The 12,833-nt window shown below is 38.5% G+C and overlaps 1 protein-coding gene across 1 annotated transcript in view; it reads right to left on the reverse strand.

Moving 5' to 3' along the window:
- LOC137297982 (hyccin 2-like) overlaps nt 1-12,833 on the reverse strand; it is a 220,473-nt gene that overhangs the window by 196,043 nt on the left and 11,597 nt on the right. Inside the window, exon 4 of the mRNA XM_067829997.1 lies at nt 6,586-6,720. Coding sequence (XP_067686098.1) covers nt 6,586-6,720 — 135 coding nt within the window. The remainder of the gene's footprint in view (nt 1-6,585; nt 6,721-12,833) is intronic.

The raw sequence follows: 12,833 nt of genomic DNA on the forward strand, positions 1-12,833 counted from the left end.
AACAATGCCATTGATGATTATATTTCAGTTGGGAAAAACAGGAAGCTTTGGCACACAGGGTAAATTGGTAGAATCAAAGAGTACGAGAGACAAGTTGGTCAAAACCATGCTGGCTGGCATCACAATGACCCTTGATAATCCTTCAACCTTAAGCTTCGATATTGACCTGCCACCTCAATCTGACAAAGTCAGTCAAATTAATTGATTTTGCTGCTTAATTAATCAGCAGCTAGAGATGAAATGCTGCATGAAAATGTAAACCAATCACAGATAATCCGGTGCTATTTATGTCCTCTACTTCCTCACATGTAGCAATCCACTTACCGTGAATAAAATGCAAGTGAATTATTCACACATATTCTCTCGGATTTCCTACCATGTAATATTCCCTCTTCCTTCACCAGTTTCAGATACCATCAAAGTTCATGGATCACTGACTCAAATGATGCACCTTATGGAATCATTTCCCATTTCACGTCTAATGCTCTAATTCAGTATTGAAAATTGCTTCCAACCAATTAATGATAAATTAATTATTAGATTGTCATCAGTAGTCACTGCACTACCACATACACACTGATGTTAAAAAGTAAAGATAATTGCTGGCTAGACAATTGTTTAAGATTAAACTACAAATTCAAGCTATATGATACCTGCAAATAAACTTGTCTGGGCCAGAAAATCCAATGATTGATATCATGAACTACAATTTAGAGCAGGGTCAAAATGACATACAATAATGTCATCAAGCCTGACCACCCAACCCATCAAGTCACTTCTTTCAAATGACAAAGAAAAGGGCAGTAGGGTAGCTCAGTGGTTGAAGCATTTGCTCACCAATCTGTAGACCAATTCAGTTCTCAACATGGGTACAAAGTGTCACTTCTGAAGCGGCCTGTGTGAGATGTAATATTGTTGCATAGGTTTCACAAAGCTCTCGTAAGCCTAAGATCTCAAAACTTTTCTCTAGTATTTGTGCTCCCAATGTTACAGCATAGGAGGTACGAATGCAACAAGAAAAGATACAAGATCTTGGGCTTGGTAGAGTTATGTGAAATGGGGACCCGGTAAGGTCCTACAGATAAGTGAAACTATCCTGTGTGCTATCTTAGATCCATACTTGATGTAATATATATGCTCAAACATTCATACAACCACCCATGGTGAAAGTTCACAAATGCTGTAAGCAAGCTTAAGTCTTACGACACTTTCAGCAATTTTCCAGCAATATCATGACGGGGGACACCAGTAATGGACTTCACACAATGTACATGTAGCGGCCACAATCCCATCCCCTGCTGGGATTCAAACCCCTTGTTGGACCTTCCAATCCGAAGTTGAACGCCTTGTCCACATGACCAAAGGGGTTAACCCCAACAGCAAGTTGACAAGGTAAGGATGTCATCTGTGGGATGAATCCACACCCTGCTACATACTCCCCCATCAACAGAAGGCACGTCTGAGACTTATTTTATTCAAATTTGATTTGAACGTGCTCAGCCCCATGTTGGTCGTCAATGCAGCGGACACAAAATTTCCAAGTTACATGTTCAGATTTGAACAGCGGACATTCCAATCCAAAGTTGGACACCTTGTCCACATGACTAAAGAGGTTAACCCCGTCAGCAAGGTGACAAGGTAAGGATGTCATCTGTGACATGACTCCACGCTCTGCAACATACCCATGAGGGGAATCGAACCCGCGTCTTTGGCATGACGAGCAAATGCTTTAACCACTGGTCTACCCTAATGACCCACAGATGCTCTGAAATGCTATCAACCTCACAGTGTGTCAAAGTTTGGAAGAAATTTAAACATTAAAATATATACTTACACTGGTCTTATCTATTGTTCGAATACTGGTCAACTGTCAATAATCAAGCTTTTCTTCCAGTAATCTTCAGGGCTACTTTAAAATACTAATGATTCTGTGGGCTCGCCATCTGATTAATACTGCGTTACAAGTTATAACGTCTTTTTTCAGTCTCTATGAGACTTTGTGACTCCTCTTGTTAGTTTCAACAAAACATTATAGTGATTAAGAGCAAGTTTTATATCAACCTCAGTGTAGCTATTTCTAGAGGGTTATCTTTTTGACTGCTAAATTCTGCCTGTCAGCAGTCTGGAGAAAATAGTGTTTTTTGTTTGTTTGCCACATTCAGCAATATACTATCTATATGGCAGACCAGAAAATAAGAAAAAAGTAAGCATTTCTATGTCCTGTATGCATATTCTTCAAAATCTCATTTGTCCACAAGAATTTTGAATTATAAATAGCTGACTTCAAATGTGCCGAATCACTGAAGTCCCTTCTAAAAACTCATTACTTCTCCATAGCCTTCTCATAGATGTTTTCTTCCTTTTTAACTCTAACTATTAGTAATTTCACGTATACACCAAACACAAGTTTAGCCTTTTTGTAGCACATTGAGCGAGCATTGAAAGCCCCAATACAGGAGCCGTTACAAATACCAAGTGAGTGAGTGAGTGAGTGAGTTAGTTAGTTTATGAGTTTATGAGTTTATGAGTTTATGAGTGAGTGAGTGAGTGAGTGAGTGAGTGAGTGAGTTTCAGTGTCACTTTGGACAGTATTTCAATCATGTCACAGTATGTCAGGTTGACATGGGAGGGGAATCTGAAATGACACTTTGCATCACTTGAGGGTATAACATCACTTAGAGTGGACTGCTCTCAACCCTTGAAGAGTCACATTAGAACTGGTATAAATCAACCCCTGATTCTTCTAAGAGGAAATGACCTGTGAATGACCCAGGTTCGAATAGGCCTTCAGCAACCCATGCTTGCCATAAAAGGCGACTGTGCTTGTCTTAAGAGGAGACTAACGGGATCAGATGATCAGGCTCGCTGACTTGGTTGACACATGTCATCGGTTTCCAATTGCACAGATCGATGGTCATGTTGTTGATCACTGGATTGTCTGGTCCAGACTCAATTATTTACAGACCGCCGCCATATAGCTGGAATATCGCTGAGTGCGGCGTAAACCTAAACTCACCCACTCTAAGAGGGAACAACTGGGATCATATGGTCATCCCAATAACATACATCGATACTCAGGGGTGGAAATAACTTTAAAATTGCTACTGTACTTCTGTATAGTAGCACATGTATAGACGCCTGCCCTGGTATTTCTTTTCAACTGTACCAGTAATATATATGGATACAACATTATGATGACCATTACTTGTATTGACATCGTGTGATACACATTATGATGACCATTACTTGTATTGACATTGTGTGATACACAGTATGATGACCATTACTTGTATTGACATTGTGTGATACACAGTATGATGACCATTACTTGTATTGACATTGTGTGATACACAGTATGATGACCATTACTTGTATTGACTTGTATTGTGTGATACACAGTATATGAGTTTAAAGAACAATAATACACTACTTGTTGAATTCAATATCTAGGAACTAAGGAATGTAACTCCGAATTATTTTCTTACGAAAATCAGAGCAAACTGGCTGATAAACGAAAAAAAATGTTGATATGATCTTGATGACATTGGAAAGTCAGCTGGACACTGGTAGAGCGTGATATAGAAATGTGCCTGCCCAACAGAAAAACAACACTGCACAGGGGCGTCGGGCAATGGGTTATTTCTGAATCTGATACTCATGATGTCAACCACTGAATTGTCTGAGTAGTCTGTTTGGGCCGACCCATGAAGATACAGAATAGGCCTTCAGCAACCCATGCTTGCCATAAAAGGCAACTCTGCTTGTTGCAAGAGGCGACTGTGGGATCGGGTGGTCAGGATTGCTCCCTTGGTTGACACGTCATTGGTTCCCATTTGTGTAGATTGATGTTCATGCTGTTGATCACTGGACTGTCTGATCCAGACTTGATCATTTACCGACCACCACCATATAGCTGGAATATTGCTGAGTGTAGTGTTAAACAACAAAGAAACTAAACAAATTAGACTGCCATCCAACCCACTCCATTCCGCCTCAGGAATCATCTGATATTCATCTTCAATACATCATATCATTTTTTCTTCAACCTAACTTCTCCAGAGAAACACTGCATTGGGTCAGGTATCAAAACTGATATTTACACCCAGTGATGAGAAATAAATGTCTTCAAATCCATATTTCAAAAACTCATTTTCCAATACTGTCCTACTTTTAATTTGTTTATCCAGGTTGAAACACTTTCCAACTTGATGTCGTGATGTTAGTAATTTCCCAGTATTGACAATGACAGGAACAAATGCATTGGTCATGTCTCGGGGGGATATTGCAGCTTCATCAACAGACGCCAATACAGTTTATAGATCGACAGGGTGCGGTCATGTTGAGATACTACTTTCCTTTCATCTTACAAACTACTTCTGTTATCAATTCTTTCTGGGCAGCAACCAGGAAATCACACTGAAAGACATCCATTTAATAAAATATGTTGTTCCAATGTCTACACGCATGACAACTAATGTAAGACATAATTTAATTCTTCACTGAAACCAAACAGAAACCTGCTTAACAAAATCAGAAATGATCTTCTTCATTTGATGAACAAGAAGCAAGGATATAACATATGTTAAATTTGGGATTACACTTTCTTAGTAAAGTACAGATTCTAGTACTTTTGTTTGGTTGTCAATTTTGGATTTGAACCCACACCCTCAGAGTCAGGCACTTTATTACCATCACACAAAGTCAGCCACCTAACCCATTCAGCCACCTTGAATTCCACAAACAGTAAGTTGAACAACTGGTAGCCTAGACTGCATACTTTGTGTACCCTCTGATAAGTGTAAATTGGCACGGCTCCCACGGCCAAAGGCTATGAGTACACAATGTCATTTAGAAAGTGATCTTTAGGCAATTAAGTGCCTGGGCCCCCTTTCACAAAACTCCCATAAGCCTAAGGTCTCGTAAGTTTTCTCATATCATTCCTGCTTCCTATGTTACAGTATAGGAAGTACGAATGCTACAAGAAAAGTTACGAGACCTTAGTCTTACAAGAATTTTGTGAAACGGGGCCCTGGTTCTCAGGGTGTGGGTTCGAATCCCAGATGGGGCTCAACCAAACAAAAGGACTACAATCTGTGTATTCCCAAATAAAACATATGTTAAATCTGACCACTTTTTAAATGGCATTGTGTAATCAAGAAACAATCATTTTCCTGGATGTGTCATTTTTGTCTGACAATTGGGAGTAGTGAAGGCTCAATGATGTAAATGATATTATGCTGTCATGTGGATGAATCAGATATATTTGAAAAACATGTGACAGATACAGGTATTAGTTCCATTTATCCATATCATTGTGCCCCTTTTCCAGACAATAGCGTGTAATTGTACAGGGGTTCTTAGTACTAAGGTCATCGTAGCTTCCATACCACACAATAATTTCCAACATTTGTTTTCTACAACAACATACATGTGAGCTAAGTGAGTGAGTGAGTTCAGTTTTATGCTGCACTCAGCAATATTCCAGCTACACGGTGGAGACATCAGCTAAATGTGAACAAAGGTCAACAAAGCTACAATATTTTAAATCAATGTTATGTAAAAGAGAAATACCTCAGCTGTTTTGTGGGCCAAGTCTTCTTTCAGGGGCACAGTAGCGACTATTATTAATAAAAAGCTCGCGCTTACACATGATTACTGCTAAAAAGGCTGGGTAAGATCTCAATACTATCCAAATATAAAGCATTACAACCTATAGTTCTTACACGAAAACATTAGCTTGCTGCATGCCTGACTGCGCCAACAGAAGTTGGTAGTGAGCATGTGATTTCGTTTTTGTTTTATCACCGATCTTGACAGCACTCAGTAGGAAGGGAACCTTCACTGACAGCATGCTTACACAATCTTGTGAAACCAACAAGCATGGGAAAGTTTAGACAAAGGAGGAAATCAGGAGAAACTGGGATTCGAACCTATAATGGTATATCCCTGCACTGTAAATCACTGCATTGCAATGACTGCCCTAGATTGTTTAAGTACAGACTGAATGATGTGGCATTAAGAAACGAACAAACCCAAACCAGTGTTCCCTCATGATTCAGTTTGACTAGGGCATTTTTTTCACTTCAGTTTGGCCATTGCAAACACAAATGTCCTGTAGCATAAGGACTTTGCTCCTTTGTCTTTGCCCTCAGGGAGATTCTTTTCAGCTGAAGCTAACTCTCAACAGTCCTTTGGATTAAATGTATATCAAGTCATCGCACAGAAGACTCTGCAGTTTTTAAAGATTAACAACCATTGTTAGCGTCAAGGTCATGAGTATTAGAAATTAAATGAAGGTTCTTGAGAAGCATTTAGAACATATTCAAATAAAAGGCAAATATTATGGATGACACTGACTTTATTGTATGTCACAACATTTCTGGGCTATTCCTTGTCCCTTCATCATGTGAATCATGCTTACTTGTAAGTTGGAAGTCAGAATTATACAAAGTTGGCAAAATAACAAGGAGATCTGAAAACATCACTTCTGAAGTGAGGTTAAATTTAGCTGGTAATGGGTATTTCTTAACAGAACTAAGAGTAAATACCCCAATAATGGTGAAACAGTTGGTGCAAAATTCCTACCTTCTTGTCGTTGTGGCTGAGGCAACTGAGATAGAGCCAGATGAGGGTGGGCACATATTCCAGAGCGAAGATGCGCAGGTCTGGCTGCTTGGAGCGGTAGAACTCGAACAGCTGGTGACACACTGGATCCAGGTGCTGGAAAAAGAAGCAGACGCTCTTACTGTTAAATACTACCTACTTGTGATGGGGAGAATGGAGAACATCATATAGAGAGGATATTGAAAGATACTCTATCCCACATGTGACTCCAAATTAATTCTGTGTTTTATATGTGCTTTCATCTGACAGGACATTAAAGTGGCTAGCCACTGTTGAGTCAAATGGTTCCTAAATGGATATTTTCAGGTTTAATATGTTTAGGAGTCTCTAAAAGTACAGTACGATACGATGTACTAAAACTAGTATGATATATAACGCCTAGCACGTCACCATAGTTTCTCATAACTCTCTGTATGGCAATAGGCATTGTTTTATGACCTTACTGATTGTATACTAATGACTTGGATCTATGCTCATGCTGTCAGTCAGTGGTTTGTCTGGGTTAGCTCATTTGCAGGTCACCTTGTGTATCAATAATAGTGGCATTCGTCTTGATCAATGTAGCAATCTTTAAAATAGGGCTGGGGCAGGCCTTGATTTTCTATCTGGGTACCCCACCCACTATTTCCCTACCCTACCCAGATACCCATTGTGTTAATTCCAGACATTAAATTTGTAAGAAACGGCAATACATTCTTCAGCTTGGAGGCTAACATTTCTAGATTTCAACACCTTAACCAAGCAATACATTCAAAAGAAGTGACTGTAATTATGTCTAAATCTTCAAAGACAATACAGCTTTCTAAGCACGAATAACATGTTACACTGTTTTATCTACTAGATAATCATAATGGGTCTGGGTATTGAGACAGGTACCGAGGTCCAACTCATCACCCACCTGTCTCAGGTATCTGGGTAACTCGTCCCAGCTCTACTTCAAACCAATGTCTATGTTGTCCACATTAAACTTTACATAAATAACACTGTTATGATTAGTTTATTGAACAATGCTCATGCTGCTGATCACAAGATCGTCTGGACACGATTATTAACAGAATTACGTCACATAGCTGGATTATTGCTGAAAGCAGCATAAAACAAACATTGACTAAACTGCATAATCCCTCAACCCACACCTACAACCAGACTTTGACTTACAACATCGGGGATCCCTGAACAGGACGGAAGACAGGTGCCATGTTTTACTTTTCCATATTTATCAGGGTATCTATTGGGTAAAGTGTTGCGCTACAACAGAGTTCAAAATACCTGCCTGTCCCAACGCCGGGATGGATTATTTTCAACAAAAACTGCCAGATTATCAAATTCACATGCCCGACAATCGGGTTACGATTTATATTAAGAAATTTATTATCTTTCCGGATATTGTTTTAATTTAATTATACTAAGTAAATTAGTATTTTTGTGGGTAGGTAAGTTTTCATCAGGGCTGGCAAGTTTCACATTTAATTTACATGATTTAACTAGACCTGTGGACCTGAAATTTTTCATACCCTGGCTACTGTTCTATCAGAGTGTGGTCACATTCTAGATGGATTTTCATTCCAAGAAAACTGTGTGTTCCTAGTTTCCTGAAACTAGCTAACAAAGAAAACGCTGTTTCTACTCCATATTCTTTTTGTCATGAAAAGTTGGGTATTCAAAATTTGCTTTTTAGGTGTCTGCACTGAATGAGTGAGCCAGTGAGTGAAGATGAAGTAAGAGTGAAGGAGTGGGTATTTCGGTGTGTCAATCAGTGAATAGGTGGGTGATTGTGAGAGAAGTGAGTGAATGCGTTGGTGGAGCTTTGGGTGGATCAGTGGATGAGTGAGTTAGTAGTCGAGTGAGTGGTTGAGTGAGTGAGTGAGTCAGTCAGTCAGTTAGTGAGCGAGTGAGCGAGCGAGCGAGTGAGCGAGCGAGCGAGCGACTGACTGAGTTTGGTCTTACACTGCTTTTTACAATATTCCAGCAACACCACATTGGAAAACACCAGAAATGGCCTTCACACATTCTACCCGTGTTGGGTGTGAGCCAGCCAGCAAGAAAACGAGGATAAGACGATAGATGGGGGATGGATATTATGGATGAATGAGTGATTATTTACACTATAATCCATTATCATACTCTACAGAGAAAACACACCCCTTATGAACAAAAGGACTACAATGAATACAGCATAAAAAATCAATACCGCATGCCCACCAATGTGACTAGAAATTTTCATTATCACATCAGTTCTGATTTAACACCTATTTTTTTCCATAGCAGCGCCAGAACAGGCTGGGAAGGGACAGCTGGTGCAGCCACAATTCCATATTTACTATGCATGCAACGTCTTAAAGTGGATATTATCATGTCTGCCTAACTGGGATGTCTTTAAACTTTAACTCTTCAGAAAAGATGGGAATCAATTCTCCTTGGGGGAAACTGTGTTGTTGCGACTCTGCTCTGTGAGTGCATGACGTGAGTAGATATTGTGCCTCTTTAGAAATAACTCATCCACGAACATAATGAGATGGTCCCAAATGGTCTACATACTTTTCGTCATGAGGAATTCGACTAACAAAATATTTGTGGCTAGCAATCCAACTACATGACTATACAAATGCTCACATTAAGCTGATCATGTTGAGAGTTTGAGAGAGGGCTACCTGAATGGTAACAATATTTCATTAATCCTTTGCCCTTCTGAATACAAAATGTTTATATACAAGAAAGAAATTGGTTCTCTACATACACTGAAACCTTAGCAAGTTGAGTGAGTGACTGAGTGACTACGGTTTTATGCTGGTTTTATATTACAGCAATATCATGGTGAGGGACACCAGAAATGTGCTTTACTCATTGCACCCATGTGGGGCATCAGACCATGGCTTTCAGCATGACAAGCCAACACTTAAACCATGAAGCTACCCCACCACTCCAAAGATTTAACAAGCTTTGTTACATCCTCGTATCTAACACTGCTGTACATCTAATGTTACCCTTAAATAATACCCAAATTTACATGTTTCTATCCTCCAATATACCATCGTTATGAAATAAGAGTTTTGTAATGTGATCCGAATCGTATTACACCCATATTTTCAGGATATGTATCATACCATGTCATTATATCCTGAAATCCTAAGACACCCTTTAAGGGAAGGAAGTTTGAGATCTACATTGCATGTTATATTTCTGACAACACATGGCAACAGACACGATATCACAGTCAAATGCAGACAGGATCCAAATTTCAAGCTCACTGTTGTATCCAACACTTCAAATAAACTCTCTAGGTTAATTTCCACTCTTCCTCCAATCCCAATTATCATACATACTATGAATATCTATTTACCAAAACATGGAAGTTTGAACCAATACCTATACACACCATCATTTCAAAAGGCTTGATGATTTGGAAAGATCTTTAATCTTTTAACATTAGCTTCAGCACTTATGTCGTCCAATGTTGTAAACTATATCAATTCAAGGTACTTACTGTGATTTGAAATCTCAAACCTTCAGAATTCATTCATTAATAAATTCATAATAGAATGGAGTTTTATTGTACACAAGTTCTAAATCAGCACCTTGGGTGATTAAATTCTTTCCCTTGGTCATTCCCCACTTCTGCATGTGTTTTTATTTGACGAGTCATCAATATTTGTTTATGCCACTAGCTTAAATATATCATGCTTTCCTGCCAGCAATGTTGCCAGTCAACGTTTTTTAACGATATAAAGGAAACTACATTTTTGATTTATAAAGGACCACCTAAGAATTTTTTTAATTGAGGTCAATTAGAAACAGGCATATTTCATTCAATCATACAAATAGCCTGATACCATCCCTTGCCATCTCACCAATCAGTGTCCATGAGGCATCACTCAAGCACTGAGTCAAATATAATGTATTTTGGTTTTGGGGATTTAGTTCATAAAATCCAAAATGTTCAGATTATAATTTACTGATAATGATATCACAGAACACTTTCCGGATGAGAAGATTTGGGGCAACCTGCTTGCAGATAGTGAATAAACCATCGCAATGCTATGCTATGCTATGTGGTTACAAATTGGAAAGGTGAAAGGGTATTAGGGCTGCAACAACTCCTTTCGATTCACTGAAAACTGAATCTGACAATTTGGTTTCAATTTTTTATAACCATTATCAGAATTACGATTTGATATATGAATATGTATTTAATCCTCTCAATGCCACTGTTGAACCCATTCAACAGGGGAGCAGGATAATGACATCTCCAAAAAAAACTTGCACTAACTATTCAACATTTCAGATGTACCCATCATTTGAATTATGTATGGAATGACACTAATTCTCAGCTTTTGAAATATATAATCTTCAATTCGTTTATATACCTTAAAGTAAAACGACTGCAAATTAAAAATAAGATTGCCAAACTTTTTAGCACACAGTCGCAAATAACAGCTGTTGCAGACTTCAGGCACAAGACATTGAGTTTTACCCAGTCTAATATTTTCTTCATAATGAAATATTTTTTTATAATTTGATCAATATTTTTTGTTCTTTGGTGAAGAGAAAACACTGAAGTTTCCTATTTTCAAAACATTAGTAACTTTCAGTTTAATTAATTTAACAAAACAATCTCAATGTTACATCACCGAATGGTCGCATAGGAATAATCATGGCAACAGCAGTACACAAACAACTCCACATGCATTATGATGCCAAAAAGATTGTGCCATCCTTTTGATAGGTCATACTATTTTCTCTGGAAATAATTACAAGGTCTGATTAGGTAAATCTTCTTGTCTTTGAACAAAAATTATCATATTTAGTGAGTTTCCTTTGACTTAAATAGACAACCTTCCAACACTGACAAGTGTTGACAGCCAAGGGTGACACATAAGGGTGTGGCCACACTTGTGTTTTTCCTAGGTGACAAAACACAAAGATGTAAAATACGAAAATACACATTCATAAGCCAAATCTGACCTCATAAACATTGAAAGAAAACAACTCAATACCTAAATAATGCTGATCATGAAAAAATACAATACCAATAAAAATTATTTCCAAGCAGCCAGAACTCAATTTGGCCTCTAACTCAAGCAGTTTCAACCGCTGAAATAAGGCGAAACATGATTTGTTGACAGTGGGCTAATTATCCGCTGAGAATTATTGCTAGTAGACATAATCAAGCTGACGATGGATTTCACACTAAAGAAAAAACAACCGTGAGAGTTAAATGAAATCTGATGATTTTACTTGTATGAAGAATTGATTTGAAAATGATTGAATATAGGATAAATTATCAAAAATCAAAAGAAATCAAGGCCTGGGTGAATTGTTGCAGCCCTAAAGGGTATCAGAATTGAAAGGAAGTAACCACAGATCGAAATGCATGCACTCTTTCCTATGGCCATGATATGTGCACCTCCTTACTAACACAAAAAGATGCCATGATATGACAATGTGTCGGCATAAGAAGTGACTGTTAACAGGCAACTCTGAATATATCCAAGGCCTCTACAGGCTGATTGTTTGACATTTGTATGAAGTTCGGAAAATGTTTGAGAGTTAAATTATTTTGTCTAATGATATTCCCAATCCGTGTTTGGGCAGTCTCCAAGGACACATTGCATCAATCCACTGATATATGCATGTCACTTGTGTCAACAGGGAGCTCTACGGATATGTGTAACTCAAGTACACTCACAAAGGTCATAGATACAGGCTTCCAATGCAGGGATGTCATGAACACCCAGGGGCATACACAAAGACAGAGAGACACATAGAGATACTGGGACACACACAGACAGAAAGAAGACCATATATATATGCTCGGGGCACACACACAGACACAGTGACACATACATGCAAACACAAGGACACTGAGACATAGGGACACACAAGGACACATAGAGACATGCAGACACAGGTGCGCACTCACACGCACACAAAGTTAACAATGTCTTTTGAAAAGGTATCCTATGAACGCAAAGAGATCCACAGGTGTCCAAGGTCCCACATGGTGATTGAATCCCAGGATCCCAATACCTTTAAGCAACATAATTATAACTAAATAACGCATTGAAGAAAACTAATCTCCCAAAGTGATTCAGAAACAAGCAAGACACCCATCTTTAATCAAATCATATTACCATGACAAGTGACACACAAGTATCGGACTGTCATAACAGTCGCAGAATTCCAACCTGGCAAGATAATGTTCAAGTCCC

Source organism: Haliotis asinina, chromosome 10, assembly GCF_037392515.1.
Source record: "Haliotis asinina isolate JCU_RB_2024 chromosome 10, JCU_Hal_asi_v2, whole genome shotgun sequence".
Taxonomy (NCBI): Eukaryota; Metazoa; Mollusca; class Gastropoda; order Lepetellida; family Haliotidae; genus Haliotis; species Haliotis asinina.